The sequence below is a fragment of the Choristoneura fumiferana genome, chromosome 11, assembly GCF_025370935.1.
Source record: "Choristoneura fumiferana chromosome 11, NRCan_CFum_1, whole genome shotgun sequence".
Lineage (NCBI taxonomy): Eukaryota > Metazoa > Arthropoda > Insecta > Lepidoptera > Tortricidae > Choristoneura > Choristoneura fumiferana.
In genome coordinates, this window is record NC_133482.1 from 8909966 (window position 1) to 8930744 (window position 20779).

Sequence of the window (20779 nt, forward strand, 5' to 3'; positions counted from 1 at the left end):
GAAATTAAATTATTTATTCACTATGCGGAGATTGGGTTACAGTTACGTGCAGCTACACTCCAAATGTTTGCCAGAGTTTTTAAATCCAATCTAGGTTCAGCTCCAGCTTAAAAGCTATTTAGCTGTTGACCGAGGCAAACAAACAACTCGCATTAAGCACTTTGCTTTACGTCTATCGTATAGTTTTATTGTTAAACATTTTTTGACATAAAATATCATGATCATAAATTACGGTTCGTGTATTCGTGCAAATGTCTGTTGCCATCTTTATTTTATTGCCCTTGAAAATTTGACAGCTGTCATTTCAGGGAAATGTTTTTAGCTAGCACTTGGCTAGCAGTAACAGCTGTTTATTTTTCAAAGTCCAAAGTCGTTTTAGTTACAATGATAAAAACTGTACGGAATGGGTTTAGTTTGGTTAACATTTTGGTTTAGAACCATAGCATAGAACATACTAAGCAGTCATAAAGCTGACACGTGAGTGTTTGGTATGTGTTTTTTTTATTACGGGAAATACCCATTCTTTACTTGAACGCAACCTAAAGCTACTTCTTGAATATGTAATTTTGATTTAATTTAAAGATTTTTAAAGTTAGGAAAATTAATAAGACGGTTGTAGTAAAATAAGAAATATTATATTTTTCAAGAAAATCTTAGAAAAACAGTATAATTCAAATTGTTAGCCAAATTAAGTTCTAAAATTTCGATTCTCAATATTGTTCAGTTTGAATATGCCGCCTTCTTTCATTCGTTTTGAGAACCCCGTCCTCGAAGCGTTGTTGTGAATCCAATATGGCGATATTTGATGTTGTGCTATTTTAAAGGTACGTCAATTTGACGATTCTATAAATGTTACGTCCGGTAAATATCTTGTTTTTTGTCAGATTGCATACCAACAACACTTATTCAGTGTAAAACTCGTGATTTCTTGCAATCTTGTGATATTGTGAAAGGCGTACAGTTTGTATTGTTTTGTTTGTGATTCCCGATAATTTTAATGATCAATCTATTGTCGTTTAAAATGTTCAAATGGATTTGAAATGTTTATTCACTTTCTAACATGTTATTAAGTTATATAAACTGTACTCGTTATTGTTAAATAGTCTTATTTTGATAGTAAAATCCAAAAGCAAAACTGAATGTAATTACGGTAATTATGAGTGGAAATTTTATATATCATAGAAGAATCGGTGTTTTATTTGTGTTACAGAAGTGCACATGTTTTCATCCAAATGGGAGTTAAATAGAGGAATACTACGGTGCAATATAATAGCGCCTAATAATTGAGTCACTATTTGAGTATATAGTGGAAAGAGCGTTGACTATAATGACGGATACTAGAAGGAGAGTTAAGCTTTACGCTCTGAACGCTGATAGGCAGTGGGACGACAGAGGAACCGGCCATGTCTCCTCGTGTTATGTGGACAGGTTGAAAGGTACCTCATTGCTTGTGAGGGCAGAGTCTGATGGGTCCCTTCTCTTGGAAAGCAAGATTCAACCTGACACAGCCTACCAGAAGCAACAAGACACGTTAATAGTATGGTCTGAAGGAGACAATTTTGATTTGGCATTGAGTTTTCAAGAGAAAGCTGGGTGTGATGAAATATGGGAGAAGATTTGTCAGGTAAGTCAATAAATAACCTTTCATGTGATTTATTATGTTGATGAGTTTACAGTTTAGTACTTGTTTTGAAGTTATTAAGTTGATAGTGTTATTAAAATTAAACAAGCTTGATTAAGAATGACTACAACATTATTATAATAGTTGCTTAAATTGTGTTAAATTGTAGCCTTAGCAAATAGAGAAAATCTGTTTGTGGTATCAAATAGTAAATTTGACTATAATAATGTTAAAAACTAAAATGTTGAAAATTAAAATTAAAATACTAACCTCCTCACCTAACTTTCATCATATTTCCATTTATTAAAATAATTTTCTGTTGTGTCTTGTAGTCTTGTTTTTGCTATTTCTTTTAAATCATATTCTTTCTTAATATATACCTGAATCTCTCATGTTTTAAGACCTTTGTAGATCTTATGCATATAGGTCAAAAACCAATATCTTGTTCATAAAAAGATTTTTATTGTATTACCTGCCTAGGTACAAGGAAAGGATCCTTCTGTGGAAATAACACAAGATATTGTTGAGGAATCAGAAGATGAGCGTTTTGATGAGATGTCAGACAGTGTCCAACCTGTAGAGCTCCCAGCTTGTGAAATGGGCAGACTTGAAGACATAAGTGAGCTTGTGAACAGCTGCCTTGTGTCACCCGCACGTAAGGACAAACTGGCAGCAGCATTAGAAACTCAGAACTATATAAAAAAATTACTTAACCTCTTCCACATGTGTGAAGACATAGAAAACATTGAAGGTTTACATCATCTCTATGAGATATTCAAAAGCATATTCCTTCTGAATAAAAACACTTTGTTTGACACAATGTTTGCTGATGATACTATATTTGATGTTGTGGGGTGTCTGGAGTATGATCCCAGTCTACCTCAACCAAAAAAACATAGAGAATACCTACGGGAGCTAGCAAAATTTCGAGAAGCCATTCCTATTAAAAATCAAGATTTGCTGGCAAAAATACACCAAACATACAGAGTTCAATACATTCAAGACATTGTTCTACCCACTCCAACGGTCTTTGAAGATAATCTGCTCAGCACATTGTCTAGTTTTATATTTTTTAATAAGGTAGAAATAGTGAAACTTATAGAGGAAGATGACAGATTTCTTACAGATCTGTTTAAGTTGCTTATGGATGATAAGACACCTAACATAAAGAGGAGAGATCTTGTGTTATTTCTGAAAGAGTTTTGTAATTTTTCACAAAATCTCCAACCTCAAGACAAGGATGCATTCTACAAAACTTTAGTTACATTGGGTATCCTGCCAGCATTAGAAATAACTTTAAGTATAGATGACCAGAAGACAAAGACCGCATCTATAGACATATTAACTTATATTGTGGAGTTTTCTCCTTCGGTTGTAAGGGATTACACACTGCAGCAGGCTAATAACACTGAAGAGGTAAGAACTGTATTATCTTAGAACTTGATGTAATCTGCTGACATTGAGTTGCTTTAGCTTTGATTACATAATTGATAAAAAAAATGTTTTTCAGGAGCAAATGCTGCTGAATATAGTGATAGAGCAGATGCTCCGAGACCGGGACCCTGAACTGGGTGGTGCAGTTCAGTTGATGGGAGTCCTTCGCATTCTGCTTGACCCTGAAAGCATGCTTGCTTCTGTCAATAAGAGTGAGAAAGCAGACTTCCTGAACTTTTTCTACAAACACAGTATACAGACACTTATAGGTATGTAAAGAAAGAAAAATTGTTGTTGTTGTTGTTGTCTATTCTACCTGGAAACTATTTAAATGTTTTAATCTTTTCAGCACCTCTTTTACAAAACACAACTGGAGAAAAGCCCCTGAGGGAAGACTATCACACTGTGCAGCTATTGGGGCTTGTCCTGGAATTGCTATCATTCTGCGTCGAACATCACACTTACCATATCAAGACTTGCATATTAAACAAGGTAAGAAAATCTTTTTAAATTCTCAACCACTATCTTAGGTTCACATCACTGGTTTAGAATGAGAAATGACAAAATGTACCTTTAATATCTGACTGATGCCCATTTAATAACAGTAGTTTATTCATTATTCACCCAGGTGAGTAGGCTAAAGAAGTAAGTAAAGCTTTGCATCGCTATAAATGTACACTCAATTTGTAATCTGTACTTCTGTACCCTCGACTGATATTACTTTATTTATTAAAAACAAAGGTCCAAAATCTTTTTTCATTATTTTCGCGGCAATAAAGAGACCCCGATTTGCAGGTCTCAACTTATGCGCTTGTCTTAGCGAGAAAGTGTCTGGCATTTGAATAAAAATTCCGAGATAGAGCAAAAAATCCAATAGGAATCCTCGAAATTCCCATGGGATCTCAAAAAATCTCATGGGAATACTCAAAAAGTCCTGTGAGAATTATGAATATGCATGTGAATTTTGTGTAGCTTGGTACCTTCTAGTTAAATTATTTTGTCTTTCAGGATCTTTTACGCCGCATTCTGGTGCTTATGAGGTCAACACACACTTTCTTAGTGCTGGGTGCACTCAGATTTATGAGAAAGATCACTGCACTCAAAGATGAATATTACAACAGATACATTATCAAGGGAAATCTATTTGCGCCAGTCATAGATGCTTTCCTTAGAAATAATGGCAGGTATGTTGAATTATGCTTGCAGCCTATTTTTAAACAGTCAACTTTCTTTGGAGCAAATACATGCTGAATTTGATTATGTAATTCCATTAAATCAAATCTATGTTGCCATCTCCTTGTATTGTGACAATTTCAACTATCTATTTCGGTCAATTTTGCATGTCACCACTCCTCTCTGTTTTCATCGAAGGCCCACCCTGTGCAATCTAATACAAATCGCACTATTTTATACTGAAAACATTAGTTTTTAAAAGTCGTATTCTTCTGAAAGCAGTTCAGAGGTATAATTGTCTAATCTATATTGTGAATAATCACTTTCATTGTAGCCTTTCTATCTTGTAACATTTGAAAAAAAGATAATGAAAATCTAATATGATTATGATGGTGCCCATCGGAAAAAATATGATATTCCTTTTTGTTCTATATACTTTCAGATATAATTTATTGGATTCAGCTATACTGGAATTGTTTGAGTTTATCAAGCTAGAAGACATCAAATCACTATGCTCGCACGTTGTTGAGAATTATGGAAAGATCCTTGATGATGTGGAATATGTACAGACATTCAAGACATTGAAGACGCGGTACGATCAGCACCAGGATAAATTAAAGGAGAGGGATCGTGGTATGTGTACAGCTTCAGTTTTCAACCTAAGGTATATTTCAATATACCTCGACTAATAGTCAGTGTGTGTGTTGATGGTAAGTGAACACCTGATGACCTAAGGCAAGAAATAAGAAAAGGAAATGTTTTATTAACCCTGTAAGTACAATGACTAGGAAAGAATACCCTTTTGGCAGTAATCTTATTTCAGAATAAGACGGTAAGTCTTTCCATATAGCTACTCGGATAGTACTGATAACAGATTCAGCATTGAGATTCTTGCTGGATTCTTCTCAATAGAGGTTTTCCCGAACTGGTGGTAAATTTTGACATTTATAAGAGCTTTTTATAGCTTAAATTGAATAAAGATATTTTGACTTTGAAAAGCGCGGATCTCAAGAGTTACTCTATCCATAGGACAGGACTACAGGACGAACTGATTTTCATTAGTTCTTCAATATTACTTTGCAGTGAGCGGCAGCGTGGGCGTAGCCGAGGCGGTAGTACCATCTTTGCTGCGGTCGCGGTACCGTCGTGAGGCTCGCGCGCCCGACGACGAAGAAGAAATGTGGTTCAACGACGACGACGAACTAGAAGACGAGGCGCCACTCGAGCCCGATCAACCGCACCCACATCCACACCAGCACGCGCACCATGCGTTAGACGCTATCGGTGAGTTTGTAGACTTAAACACTGCCACGACGAGAACTAGCTTGGCGATGCGATTCAACGATGACGACGAACTTGAAGGCGAGCGTCACTAGTGCTCCCTCACTCATATAATAGAGTACTATGTACAGTGAATCATAGTGATTTTATTATCTTTGTCTGTGTTTGATACTGGGTTGATCAACTTTGCCATAGTTATAAACCCAGGACAACTTATAAAACCATGATTTTTAAATTTTCTATGGTTAAAATTCATCAAACATACATTTTGGTCGTAGTTATGACCTTATTATGGACTTCAGTACTCCTAAGCACATCAATAGTATACATTATAAGATTATAACAGTTTTAGGAACTGTATTCTTATGCCTGGTTCACCTAATTCCAGTAAAACCGTTCTAGTACCATGACACTTCTGTGCTTGAACGATCTTGTGTAACTCTGTTGGATTGTGACTCCGCAAGTCACTACTGGCACGATTTTACTGGAATAATGTGAAGCGGGCATTAGGCATAACTTCCGCCTGGTGAGAGATTTCTCTATTGTGGTTTCCCCTTGCTATACAAGGAACAACAACAAAACAAACAAAATAAAATCGACTGGCTGTACTGACACTGTTGAAGATGTGTCGGCTGGTAGATGGATACAGTGGCTGTAAAACATTACTGTAGCATCTATATAAATAATCTGTGTTGTATGTGGCAGTCGAGCTGGCCCAACTGCGCTCACATGTTATGTTTATTAACGTCCCCTGAGATTTATTTAAAAAAAAATGTGTTACCGTGTCAGGCGCGGCTCACTCCGCGATTACGTTCTCGCTATAAGTAGATGCCTGGCACCACTTTGTAGAGGCCTATTCAGTGATTGCCTCGCAGTGCCTCGGATCGCTCGCATGACGCACTCGCGCTTATGTTATTTCCGCGCGTATTATAAAAGCACCCTTGCATAATTTCGTGTCCAGTCCCCATCCCGGGGAATTCTAAATTCATCGAAATCCGTCCAACCGTTTTAGCATTAAAAAAACATTCTATGTACATGAGCATTCGGATTTATAATATTAGTAGAAAGTATGCTTAATTTTTTTTTAGCATTAGAAAGAAGGTAAGCGATCTTGACGTGTCTTTTTAATGGGAAACATTTTTGAAAAATAAGTCACAGCAAATATGTACAATTAGCAAGGACATATGATCATTTACCATGCTTTTGGTATCATAAGTATTAGTTACTGTTTTTTTATACGTTGCTCAATAAAAAGACTCGTCAAGATGGTTTACCTTATTTCTAATGCTAAATAAAACGAAGTATAGAATGAGAATAGAACGAGTTCTTGAACGGAGAACGCGGTTCGGCAAGCTCAGCGTAGGACGTCCACCAACGAGATAGATAGACGACCTGGTTAAAGCCGAGGGTCCACGGTGGATGCAGGCCACTTCTAGCCAAAGCAACTGGAGGTCTATGTGGGAGGCCTATGTCCAGCAGTAGACGTCCTACGGCTGATATGATGATGATGAGAGAATGAATCACAATAAAGTGCAAAACATACAGGGCAGCAGCAGGTCGGGTCGGGAGTGCAGCTGGCCTATTTGCGTGGCTTTATATGAACATCACACTGACAGGGGGCACGGGGCGGGTCGTCCGCGGGAGCCGCGGTGTGATATTGTTCATATACAGCCATGTAAGTAAGCCTGCCGCACTCTCACCCGGCCCGCTGCTTTCCTGTATGTGTTTTGCGCTTAAGCGGAACTTGAACAATTTCAGGCAAAATAGTTGAAAAGAAAGTGTGCACGAGTACGGAGAACGTAAACGGGCCGAGTCGGGTGCTTCTCAGCACCACCGCAGCCGCGAAGCCTGCGCACACTGACGTTCAGGTATCCCCGCCCAGATTAACTAAGGTAAACTTTTAGTTCCCTCTCACATCCGCACAACTGCTTCGCTGGGATCAACGATATCTCGTACTTATACTGTTATTATGCTATAATATCTCGCGTAATATTAGGTCAAAATTCTTTTTAGTGTTTAAATTGTAAATGTAAATATATAAACACTTACAAAATTGTAGACGTCTCGAAATATAATCCTATTAGTGTTACTCGTTCTCAACTGGGTTCTCAATATTTACTACGTACTTTCCTACAATCCTGGGTTTTTATTACAAAAAAGTCTCATTTGATACCTACTAAAAATTATTCCACTGTGTTACCAGTCCCCACAATCCCTTAAAAATAATCATATACTACTAAACATTTTTCTCTTCGGTTTGTGCAACATTTCGGTGGAAGTAACCATTTGGGTATGCGTGTGCCTTTCTAAATTAGATATTACTTAATATGTTTTGGCCGAGTGGTTTGACCTATGGCCTCTCAAGCAGAGGATCGTGGGTTCAAACCCCGGCTCGCACCTCTGAGTTTATCAAAATTCATGTGCGGAATTACATTTGAAATTTACCACGAGCTTTACGGTGAAGGAAAACATCGTGAGGAAACCTGCACAAACCTGCGAAGCAATTCAATGGTGTGTGTGAAGTTCCCAATCCGTACTGGGCCAGCGTGGGAACTACTGCCCAAGCCCTCGCATTCTGAGGGGAGGCCTGTGCCCTGCAGTGGGACGTATATAGGCTGGGATAATGATGATGATGTTTTTGAAGTTTATCTGTCGCCTGCGGTATTCCCGGACCGATATGACCTTAAAGCCTTCAAGAAAAGAGCGTTCCTACCTAAAAGACCGGCAATGCACTTGTGGCTCTTCTGGTGTTGCAGGTGTCCACGGGTGACGGGAATCACTTGCCATCAGGCGATCCGTATGCTCGTTTTCCCCCTATTCCATAAAAAAAAAGTTGTGCGTTATAAATTCCGACGGACTTTTTTATAGGCATCAAGAAGAATTTTGGCCTAAATACACTTAATATTTCTATCATTATCATTACCAATCATGATAGAATTTTGTGAGGTTCTCATAGTACATATTTTGTTTAATTAAAGTTTATATATTTAGGTAATGTACATTGCTTGCATGTGGAAAATCACTGGACATGTATCTGCAATAGAACTTGAGAAAATGTGAACTGTGTGAATGAATTATTCAATATAAATTGATCCTCAGTTGTCCTTAAGTAGTAAGTTCACTAAATAAGGCAGTTAAAGTATTTTCACGTATTTTAGTCAAGTTCTATTCAGTCTTAAATTACTTCAGAGGGAACAATTTTAATTTCAAGTAGTTTGATTAGGTGTGCTTGAAATGCATGACTATAATAATTGAAGCATGTTGAAGACCGATAAATCTTTTTCCACAGTTTATTTTGATGTTTCCTGTAAGAATCCATAAGAAATATTGTTACTAGAAGCAAACTCCCTACCGAGTGATTGTGAGCAGCTTACTTGACTGTAAAATTTATTACTCATAAGTCATAAGCAACGAAGTTTTTAGATTCAATACCCATTAAATATGCCATGCGGGAATTTTGCTTCTGTTATAATTTTTATACTGATCTTTGGAACAGTCAATTATTATTATTTCGACTCTTATAGTTCTTACTATGTCACATCATGTTTTTATTATATTACTATACTAGCTTTTGCCCGCGGCTCCGCCCGCGTGGTATTCGGTTATCGCGCGCTGTTCCCTCGGGAACTGTGCATTTTTCCGGGATAAAAAGTAGCCTATGTCACTCTCGGGCCCATAAACTATCTCTATGCCAAAAATCATGTCGATCCGTCGCTCCGTTACGGCGTGAAAGACGGACGAACATACAAACACACTTTCGGATTTCTAATAATAGTGTGGATTAGTTACTTTATTTAATTTAATTATTGTTCAGTATTTATTTAGTAAGCCTTGGTCATATTATTGCCTGTACTTTATATTTATTGACTAAGGGATTCCGCGGCGGTTTACTACCTATTGACATGTGAAGCCCTTGACATTTACTTTGGCCTTGCTTGTCAACTATAGGATCCAACTAGCTTTTACGGTCTCATTCATACTAAATCATTAACATTAACTCATGACTTAACCATGAATCAAAAGTTATGTGCTTAAAAGTTTTTCTTTCGCTTTAAAGACTTGTGAAGGCATTAGGCATGACAAAGCCAACAATATTAATGTTAGAAGAACCATTAAAATTTGTAAGTATACTAAAAACTTATTTTAAAAAGTAAAATTGCTGAACACGAATAAACATATTTATATACAAACGGATGAAATAAAAACATAATTTTGTGCAATTAGTAAAACACAAGCAATAATTACATGGGATCAAGCTGGCATCCATATCAGATTTTGAGCAGTGTATTATGTTCCATATATGGGACATTAATCTCTGTCAAACAGTAATGTTATCATTCACGCATAACAGGGTCTAGTGGACTACGACGGCGATTCAGATGAGGAGGAGGAAGGCAGCGGCGCGGCTGGCGCCGGCGCAGAGGAGCGCGACGCAAAGCGACCGCGACTCGCGTAGTGCCCCTACCGCCACACGTTACAAGGAATATAGTGAGCTCTTCCCCGTCTCTGCTCTGTGCACGTACCAGTGAAAGCCGTAAGGATTAGTAGTATTCTAGATCTAGAGGCGGTTTGACGTTTTTGACGTGGGCTCAACTTACATTCGCATTCGGTGTCTTTTAGTATCGCGGTCGAATTGGAAAGCTTCTTGAGTATGTTTAGTTAAGTGTGCTAGTGCCAGCGACCATCATGTTCTCAATGTTTTGCTTGCCAGTTGAAGAGTATTATTTAATTCGGATCGGCACGCGTTTCAGTTCCTTGTTTATCGCTTAGTACGTCTCTATCTCGCTGAGTGTAAACGATGCGCTCGGCGACATACAGAGTTGCGGCTTCGGGTGCTAATTCTTCAAGTTGAAAATCTTCGCTGCAAATACCTCTGCTAGTATATTGAACACAGCCAAGAAGCTTTCTGAAGAATAATCTGCTTTGTTTGAAAGCGCCGTAGGTGTATTGCGCCCATGTGACGTAGATAAAATGTTCTTTAATTAATTAGCGTATGAGCCTTTCATACTTTAAGATTAACTTCATATGGCATCTCGAGGAATCCTAAACGGAGGACATGTATCTGGGTTGTAGAAGACGTTAGTCGAGAAAAGGGTAACTGCCGCGTTCTGATTTGTGTATTAACGTTGGTAGATATTAAACTGGTTCATTAAAATGATAACATGGGAAATAATAAAAGGAACAAGTTCAATAAATATGAACATTATTTTAACTTCTCAGAAAGTGTCACTTAAAGTGGCAGACTTCCATAGATCAATTGTTTTGTCTTAAAATTCAACTGAATTGTGTTTATAAGTTAACAACATATCTGCCCATATTTTATACCGAAACAGCAGTGTATCCTATGTTAAAATTTGCATGCTTTGCTTAAGCGGATAAAATATAGTACAAATGATAATGTAACACAACTCTGCTCCATTATTGTTAGCTGCTAAAAATGCTCAGTTGCAAGATGTCAAATGGAAGAGGCCCCAGCACACTTATTTATCGCAGATCCATCCTCTTTCATACATGCCTACTGTGTTAAAAAATAATATAATAAATTTAAAACTAATGTGCTACTTCTGATATGAAACTATTTTTTCTCTTTGTGAAAAATAATCAAGTTATGGTTATATACACTATTTTATGTTTAACGAAATTAGTTTGATCTTGCAACTGAAATTAAGATTAAAGCTGAGTGTCTTAGTTCCACAACAAATAATGCTTCCAAACAACGTTCCAAACACGTTTTACAGGCTAGAACAAATTTATTATTTAAAATTTAGGACTACAATATTTGGTGTGATTTTTTTGTGGGTGAGATCATTTTTTGAAAGAAAAAATCACAAAAGTACAAAGGTTGAATTAATGGAGTGCATTTTGGATACGTATTGAATGAGAGATGCAAGTGTAAAAATGTATGTAGAAATTATAATTAAGTGCTGATTTCATTTACAAATTACAGTTTTTCGTATACATGTAGGTAGGCTGATTTAAATAGTCTAAACACAAGACAGCTGATTTAAATGAGGTAAAAGCCTTGACAGAGTATCTTATGATTACAAATAAATAAACCACTAAAATCGAACTTGGCTCTTCATATTTGGCATGCAGCCAAAAAGATAAATCACTCTCACATTTTTATGATTTTTCTCAAGTGACAAACTATTATTTATTACCCGTTAGGAATTACGTCATTGAGTGTTCGAGAAACTTTTGGTTATGTATGACAATTCGACGAATTAGCAAAGCACAGACAAAAGTGATTTTTCGTTACTAGGCCACCATTTTGAAAACATGAAAATTTAATTTGTAAATATGCAAGAATTAATTTATTCTGAGAATACATTTATTTTCCTAAATTTATTCGTAGACGCTCAACTTTGTTGAGAGTACAGAAATTCTTTAATTTTTACCTTAAATATTCTGTTCCACTACTGGCATGTAGAGCTATTTCGTCGTGTGCCACAAATGGCACACAAGACTGAGAGCGTTGTCATGAATTCTGGTTGCTATTACAGTATCCGGTTCCTTTAGGGAGTTTCTTCTGTCATCGCCAGTATATCGCCTAACATTGGCCAGTTAAATGAAGAATAGCGTCACTCAAATGTCATGTTATGCAAATGGTAATCACGGCAACTGAAATGCTCGTGAAAATAATACTTAAGTTTCTGTCATTAATTAGGGTAATCTTACTTGGTACCAAACTACTACTATCCTTTTTGTTGAATACTGTTTCATATTTACAGCCGCAAGTGTTTTATTATGATAGATAATATAATAAGTGAAATCTTGAGGAATTAAACTTTAAAGTAAGAAAAACGAATTAACATTCGATATTTTGCGTGAATGCGGTACTTACTTGTTCACCCCGCAGTACGCAAACACAGGAGTTCACTTCCTTAAGTTTTTACTTTATCCTTCAAACAAATTGTATACGATTTTTTCTGTACTCTCAACGAATACATTTCATGTCTCTGCTTGTGGTGATTTTTGTAGATATTTATACTGCAAAAAGTAATGTGTATGTGATAAATGTATCTGATTAAGGTCCATTTTATTTTTATTATTACTTACTGTTAACTCTAGCTTAATGGTTCGTGTTTTGTACATAAAATGTTTTTTCTAAGGTAGCCGTAATGTTTTATAAGTCCTCGAGAATGAAAAAGAATAATTCACTGTTAGTAAAAATAGCATTGGAACTTTATCTTAGTTGATTTTAAGCAGAGCCATGCAAAATGTTATCGCAGCAAAACAAATTGTAATACGAAATTGTAGCGCCCGTTTATGTTCTAAATTTTAGAATCTAAAATATACCAACTGGGATTCAGTTTCTTTGCTTAACTGCGTTCCGTAGATGTCCGGTAAATGTCCTACATTTAGATTCTCCTTTAGCATTGCGTTCTTATAGACTTTGTACACGTGGAAACCGTGTTCCAGATATGGTACAGGCTAAAGGAGCTCAGCTCCTATACTTTTTTGTGGCAAACAATACAAAAATCAACAACCAATTATCGGAATTCATAATTTCGTGGCCTTCATCTCGAATTCAGTCGGAGCTAGTGTGACCACTGCACTGCTGGATTGAGCTAAACAAGGAAATCTAACGCAAAGTAAATCTGGAAATTTATGCGAAACTTGTTTAGCGGGAATTAATGATTGACGACTGCAAAATGCCTATAGAAACTGCATAATGAAGAAACAAATCCTTATTTACAAAAGAAGTTGAGGGAGTTTGAAACTGACAGAGAAATGCTGAAAACACTTATTAGATAGATTGTGATGACCTGGTTGAGGGCACACTAGCGCCCCAATACAAATAACATCAATTCAAACAATTCTTTGGAGTCATCTGGGATGCCCTTTTGCAACTATTTGATAGGTTATCACTAGTCAAATTATAGTTAAACTGGTACCTTCTTCGTATAAGATGCTCTATAATTACTATAATCCAAGTACTCATTTGATACACCGTGTCATTGAAAAATTACGAAACAAATAATAATGCACTAGTGCAATCGGTGTATGAGCAAACATATTAAGTGACATGTTCAATCCAACGGGCCATTCATTCCTATGGAAGTAAAATAAAACCTGCATTCTAGTTTTGTTTGTCTCACATAATACTAATTTTACAGATAAAAGTAGGAGTCATCCTTAAATTGTGCACTGCTTTATGCCGAAACGTAAAGATTTTTTTTATTCAGCTAACCAGTGATTTACACCTTTGGCCATTCCTCTAGTTCCTCTTATAGCTATCATTGAGTCTATAGGATACTGCAAGGTGGCTCTTATCGTGCATGTCTTTGGAACGCAGCCCTAATTGCTACTGCATTTATAAAAATCAATTAAACGAGGCAAAAATGACGCTGCCTATGCCCTTTAGTCCCATCTGTTGCCAGATTTGGTAGCCAGCTTCGAAATGGGTATAATACTCCCAATCCGAAGTTGGTTACGGAACGGGAATCCTCAAGTCCCGTCTCGCAGTCCGATTATTATCTGGCTACTAATTGGATAAATCATTCCCATTTTATAACTGGGCTACCAGACGAGTAGCTACATTTCCCATTTCGAAGCTTGCTACCAAATCTGGCTGTGATGGGACTAAAGGGCCTATAGTGCAGTCGCCATCGGATATTTCGGATATTTCGGAGCGGCCAAGGTGGTCAAAAATATCGGCACATGCACTTTATTATTAAGGTATTAGAGTTCATGTTTTGATATTTTTGATCACCTTGGCTGCTCCGAAATATCTGATGGCGACTGTACACAGCTCTGCTGTACATAGCGCGGATTTAACCCATTTTATGTAAAACATGTATCGTCAAGTCAAATGTACAATATAGTGCATAATGTATTTCCATCGAGAAAAGTCTGATCTCAATCGGAATATGAGAGCACCCGTACTGTCAATTACATTTTCATATCCATTAACAGGTTCCCTGTCCCATGAGGCACATGTGCCTCATGCGTAACTTTACTGGTACGTCCATGAGGCACATGTTATTCATGGCCAGTGTAGATAATGCAATTGTTCTTTCTAAATAATACATTTTATTACGTATTAGGGGACATGTCAAAAGAACGCACGCTGCACATTGCTTCGGGACAGGGAACCTGTTAATATGGAACTTTATTATTTAGTTTCAAATGTCAAAACGGCTGCACGATGGGTACTGTAGCTTATTGAGAGAGCACGATAAATAGGTACGAACTTTCCCGATAACATACGATGGAAAACCATTATGGCACTACATTTGTAACTTGTTTCGTCATGATTTGACTTGACATATTCTTCCAGTTACACAAGAACAAAAAACATTGTTTCGATTAAACAACTTACGGCCTGGCTAGCACTTGTACACCTGTTGCGTCTTGGTTTAATATAATTTACCCCAGTGAAAACACTCTACACACAATCGTTATGTACAGCAAACTTATGTGGCACCAAATCTTACACAGTAGTTTATATAGCGTTGCACTTTTGGTGAGAGTATGGGAATATGTATCTAATCAAATCTAATGTAAATGAATCGATAAATTTCAGGACCAAAGCATGCTAATATTTGAAAACTTTCTGCTTTAGCTACGTATGGGACTATATTGCGATCGTATTTATGTGTCCCGATTATTTATAAATCATATTAATTGTTGCATATAATCGTAAAGTATGCACGTTAGAATAATGCTTAGTTAAACGTCATGTTCAAATTTTTGTAACGTGATTACGTGAGTATGTGTAAAATGTTAAATTACAAGTTATGCAGATCGGCTATGCTTTGACAAGAGTTGAAATTATTTCTAAACCCTTTGACCACAGTGGTGTAGAAACAGCATTTTAATTCAGCCCCAATAGGCAAATCTTACGCGAGGCAGTCAAATGAAACATCAAGTAGGAAGTTGTTTGATCTTTGCAAGGGTGCTGTTCATATTAAAATAAATAAATGTATCGTATAGAAGAAAGAAAACAAACTTTGCTTACATATAGATACGTTTCATCGAAAATAACATACTTATTCATTGCATAACCACTGCTTAATATACATATAATTTTTTCAAATCGAAATAAGTGAATAATTTGATCTCTGCATCTAGCCTGATACAACCAGCATCGCATTAGTTAAATATCGCGGGAAACAGTGGTCACACCTTTGTATATTAATGCTAGTCCAGCGGACATTTTCGTATAAAACTATTTATTTCATAGCTCATAAAATGTTTAAAAGTGCACAGTAACGAGAGGGGAAATTCATTATTACATGCGTGGTATGAATTTGTCAGAGTATATTGTAAATATGAAACATTTTATGTAATAATTTTATTTGAAATCTGCCAACATCCACGTATCTAATTACATAGAGCCGTCAATTAGACAAAACACACAGTAATTCTTATATTCCTTGGAATAACGTTCTTAAATGAATACAATACGAAGTTCTAGGTGAAAGTAGACTGTAACGATGACTATTTTTTATCTCTAGATGGATGACCATCATAAACTAATTTATACACAAATAAAAGTGAAAAATAGATTGACCTATTGGCAAGTTGTGTAAAATAAATAAGCTTACTATACATAATGCTATTATTATGATGTCACTAGTTAAGTAAGCAATATAAATATAAGGCAAATACGACGTCAAGTTTTATTTTATTTCATCTCCTTTCCAGTAAATTCTAACATAACGTTAAATCATATCACAATTGAAATAATGGCATACAGGACTTGGCCGTCTTTAAAACGTTGACTCCTGACTTGCTGTTAATACATATAAAGTTGAAATTTTTAAACGTCATACAAAATTAAGTGTTTCTAGCAGTTTATCTACTATCTAGTTATTCTACATAATACGTATAATGCTTGCTCGTTTGGTTAGTCTTATTAAATGTGATGTATCCAAACATTTTAACAATATACTTAATGCATTTTACTGTCCAGCATTAACTCCTCGTATGCGGGATCTAAAAAAAGTACTGAATTCTAATCTCACCTGTTTTTATAAGCACAAATTCTGCTGATTAAAAAAAAGCCCAAAAAGATGGCCTTAAATGCACTGATCAGCGCCTAAACATACAAGGGGTAACTGAGCTAGAAACATCCGTTTTTGTATCAAGTTTAAGATTTCACCTTGTATATAAATCAGAATACGCTGTACTAGGTAGCTTGTGCACATTTTGATATGCCTACCTATCATACATTAAAAGGTACTTCAATCTAAAGGTGCCAATATTTTAAGTTCCATAATACGGTATTTAACTATTTTGTACATGTTTTATAAATTAAAACTACACAATGCCTGTTATCGAATAGAAAAACCATTTTTAAGCTACCTTTACAAATAACAAAGTTATAAAGGTTTGAAATTCAAGATTAGACAGAGAAAGACATACTGGCATGTGACGTCACACGCCAGTACCGGCATGCTTGCTGCATAGAGAAAAGCGTTTGAGAAAGAGACAGGTATATGGATTTTTCAAAAAATCACTAAATCCAATTTTCAACAGATTTAAATTTTATCTTCGCTAAACACTATTTGTATATCTATATTTTCATAATAATATTAAGATATGGCAAAATCAGGAGTTGTCAAATACCGTATTCCAAAACACATCCCCCGGTCCCTGCATTAGTTTAACCTATTGCTAAATACAGTCCTGAATCGATACATTTAAAAAGTAAGAGGTTCTTAGTGGGTCACGTCAACGACCTCTGTCTTGAGTTTAGAGGCGAGTGCCTTCCGCAGTTGCATGGCGTCGGGGGAAGGCGGAGGGGGGGCACCTGCCAACGCCGCCTGAGCCACTTTTGCGGACCGTGGTCTTGCAAAGCTACGTTGGGATCCACCTTCTGGAAATACAAAGTAAATGAAAAACTACCTCCACAGCGCTGTGTAGCAATGTTTTAGTTACCTATATGTAACAAGAGATAAGGTCACATGAATTCTTTTTTCATCACACTTGCTCGTAAAAAGTGTCGTAACTAACATGCAGGTCACCTTGGTTGCAACCTCTCAAATAAAACCCTCGACCTTTCGTTGTCATGTAACCCAAGGTCGGTTAAATGAGTCATTGCGCGTACTAATACTGCTGTGTGGCTGCACAATCTCGCACGCACGTCCGGCACATGCTGCGGGAGGAGGAGGGCGGCGGGGCCAATAGCAGCGCCAGCGGTATCGGCAATTTTTGTAAAAATAATAATTTTTCTTTTACAAATATACAATTTTACTTGCAAATATGATGAATAACATTGTATGTCGCACGGGCGGTACTCGGTATTATAATAACGAACATCGACTCATGAAAGCCCTCAGTCTTCGACTTCGAGTCTTGTCAGGCTTCTAATACTCTCGTTCGTAATTCCTTATTTACCGCCCTTAAGACACAATGTACTATTACATTGTCACGGAGATGTGTATTTACTGCTACCTACTATTTATGGCTAACCACGAATTAAATACCTTATTAAGTAGGTACACATTTTTAGAAGGTTACCTATAGATTATCGACTCTATTTCTTTGAACAATAGAGTTGGCGGTTCCGAGAACAAAACTAGATAATGGGATCATATAGTACTACGCCATTATGAATGCAGGTAAGTGCATGAGCTATCAGTTAAATAACTCCTTCGGGCAGTCGGGTAATATACTAACCTAACCAACAAAAAGTTGGAAAACCCCCGACTTTGTCACTTCAAAGTTCAATATTTCAAAAACGGCGTAACCGATTTTGATGAAACATGCCTTAGAACCATCGCTAGAAAACCAGCTTTCAAATAATAAAAAACCGCATTCAAATCGGTTCACCCGTTTAAGAGCTACGGTGCCACAGACAGAGACAAACACACATAGCGGTCAAACTTATAACAACCCCTCTTTTTGCGTCGGGAGTCAAAAAAACCTCTTATACGTGAGTTACCAGCCCCTTCAGCCTCAGTTTCGGCAGCACCCAGCCGCCGCTCACGAACTTGCTTCTTCAGCGCCAGGAGTTTGTCCCGCTGCTGCTTCAGATACTCCTGGCGGGTACGGATCTCTTCCTCGCTTACCTTGAAATAAAACGAGACAGAAGCTTACGTATTTATACCTATCTGTGATGTCGCCACTTTCGCCTCTTCCTCTTAATGAGAGCACTTTTTATTTTTTTTAGAATGGTACTTACTACCTAATGAAATGTAGGTACCTACCTACTTATCGTTTTTGAACTGCCATAGTACAAGCTTTGCTTTGGGACTAGGTCAATTTGGTGTCAAGTGTCCCATGATATTTTTTTTTATCTGCATTGTTGGTCAGTTCATCTCGTATAGAAAGATTAAGCTGGGAAAATAAATACTTACTTAGAATTTCTGTGTATGTAACATTTCTGTTTATTTTCTTGTTAGTTATGTAACAAATAGGTACAAGCTTACAAAATATTCGTGATCTTTCATACTTAGGTACCTCGACTTTCTTTGGTGGCGGTTTAGGTGGCTCAACGACATAAGGCTCTTCAGGAGTGGACGGCGTTATTTTGGTGGCCTCCTCTTTCTTATCAAAGCTTTGCATCTTAAAGACTTTAGATAGAAGAGTTTTCTTCTCAGCCACGACCTCTTCGGGTTGAACAGTAACGACATCATCCGTGTCTTCCAATTCGTCGATTCGCAAACTGAAAGCAACATTAAAGTAAGCATTTAGAAAAAAAAACAAATTTACCGGTAACCAGTTCGTCAAACTTACTTCTTTATTTCAGTCATGACGTCGTCGGTGTCGGGCCAGTCGTCACTTTCGTCACTGCGCGATGACTCCAGGTCTTCAGGCACGGTTGCGAAGATGTTAGGTAATGCCCCAAAACGCCTCTCGATCAACTCTAAGGCCTAAAGTAAAGAAATTAACATCCTTTGTCGGTCCCTAACTGGTAACTGGCGGCCTTAGGGGGTGGCGAACAGGGCAATCGCCCGGGGCCTCGCTCTTGCAGGGGCCGCCTTAAGGCCGCCGCTGCTGGTAGAGATCTCTTAAAGGTTAAGTTCGCCTTTGTACAGTCAAGTGTAAAAATATGAACTTATCCAACGTTTAAAAAATTGTACTACAGATTCTTATTCCGACGCAATAAGGCCGTGGCAACATATTTTTGAGTGGTTCGAATAGATACCTACTAATTTTTTACCTATTACTTTTTTTTTGTTCGACTGGATGGCAAACGAGCAAGTGGGTCTCCTACTGTACCTACATGTACCGACCTATTTCAAGGGGCAGACTGTTAGAATAGGTAGGTAGGTACAGGTACCCAGTGCAATGGACAACCCCACTCGTAAAGGGGTCAAGAACTCAAGGAAGAGAAGTGGAAGTTGTACTTTTATGCATCCGAGTTGAAAAACTTCGTTAGCGCGATGCAGGATGTAAAAGTTTCACTACTTGATGACTAGATGGCGCTAGGAGTCACTACAATCAGTGCTTCTATTAACAGAAAGCTGGATTTTAGACTTGAAAAATGCCTAGTGAGTGCATGGCTTATGAATAAACAGGGCAGCATTCAACTGCTTCTTTACCTGCAGCTGCAGCTCAACATTCTTATGGGTCATCATCTTAACAAAAATGTCATAGTCATTAGCAGCCCAAATCTGCTCGAACAGTCGCCGGTGGAACTGTGCTGGCAGACCCGCTAGGTCTCGTGCAGACAGGCGACACGCTGCCTCGAACTGATCCGCCGAAATGCCGATGTCGTCCATGAATGAACCCAGCATTACGTCAACCTGAAAGTAAACTTAGTAGTCTTAGGAATCACCTGAATTTATTCAAGCCAAGATGTCGTACTGAATTTTGGCGCGAAAGTTTAAAGATCATCGTAAGAGACGGTAGCGTAAAATTTCAAAAATAAGAGTAGGTACAAAAACGGCTAAATGCGCACTTACCAAGTTTCGGTATTCGTTGTGAATCTTCTTGTATTCTGGCCTGTCAAGAACATCTCCGTTGTCGGTGGGCTCAAAAGCTGATTAAAAAATATATAAAATCATATGAACGATGAGGGAATATATTTTTCACATAATTTAAAATTATAATAAAACTTACGCAGAGATTTTTCTTCTATGAAAGTCTGTAGAGGAACATTCCAAACAGGGCCATGAAGAAATCCCACCAATGAATCGAAAACCCATGCATTTCCATCTGGACTTTCCATTGCAAAGGTATTATCAGCTTCTTCTGTACTTAAGTTTCACGATTTATATTAAGGGACTTCAGTGCTTCAAGAAATTAAACGTTTTGTGTATTGTATGTGTATACTGAGAGTTGTTATGGTTACGTTTGGCTACTTTTCTATTT

General features: G+C 37.3%; 2 protein-coding genes across 7 annotated transcripts; one reads left to right on the top strand and one right to left on the bottom strand.

The window, feature by feature from the left end:
- Positions 1–730: 730 nt before the first annotated feature.
- Positions 731–16134, top strand: flfl (serine/threonine-protein phosphatase 4 regulatory subunit 3 flfl). 4 transcript variants are annotated; one of them, XM_074094413.1, is made up of 10 exons: positions 731–824; positions 1211–1624; positions 2102–3037; positions 3132–3324; positions 3405–3547; positions 4064–4239; positions 4671–4861; positions 5312–5512; positions 7268–7401; positions 9861–16134. In XM_074094413.1, exons 2-10 carry the CDS (start codon positions 1328–1330, stop codon positions 9963–9965), a joined length of 2376 nt encoding a protein of 791 aa, XP_073950514.1. In that variant the 5' UTR covers positions 731–824; positions 1211–1327; the 3' UTR covers positions 9966–16134. The 4 variants fall into 4 exon arrangements, with proteins under 4 accessions (XP_073950514.1, XP_073950517.1, XP_073950515.1 ...); XM_074094416.1 differs by having other exon boundaries at positions 7268–7377; XM_074094414.1 differs by having other exon boundaries at positions 783–861.
- On the bottom strand, positions 11401–20744 carry LOC141432697 (uncharacterized). Of its 3 annotated transcripts, none has more exons than XM_074094417.1 (7): positions 20528–20744; positions 20371–20447; positions 20008–20211; positions 19199–19335; positions 18923–19127; positions 18387–18531; positions 11401–17336 (listed from the first exon to the last, which is right to left on the bottom strand). In XM_074094417.1, the coding sequence occupies exons 1-7, from the start codon at positions 20634–20636 to the stop codon at positions 17179–17181; spliced, it is 1035 nt and encodes a 344-aa protein (XP_073950518.1). In that variant the 5' UTR covers positions 20637–20744; the 3' UTR covers positions 11401–17178. The 3 variants fall into 3 exon arrangements, with proteins under 3 accessions (XP_073950518.1, XP_073950521.1, XP_073950519.1); XM_074094420.1 differs by having other exon boundaries at positions 18405–18531; positions 20528–20740; XM_074094418.1 differs by having other exon boundaries at positions 18396–18531; positions 20528–20740.
- Between the last annotated feature and the right edge of the window lie 35 nt (positions 20745–20779).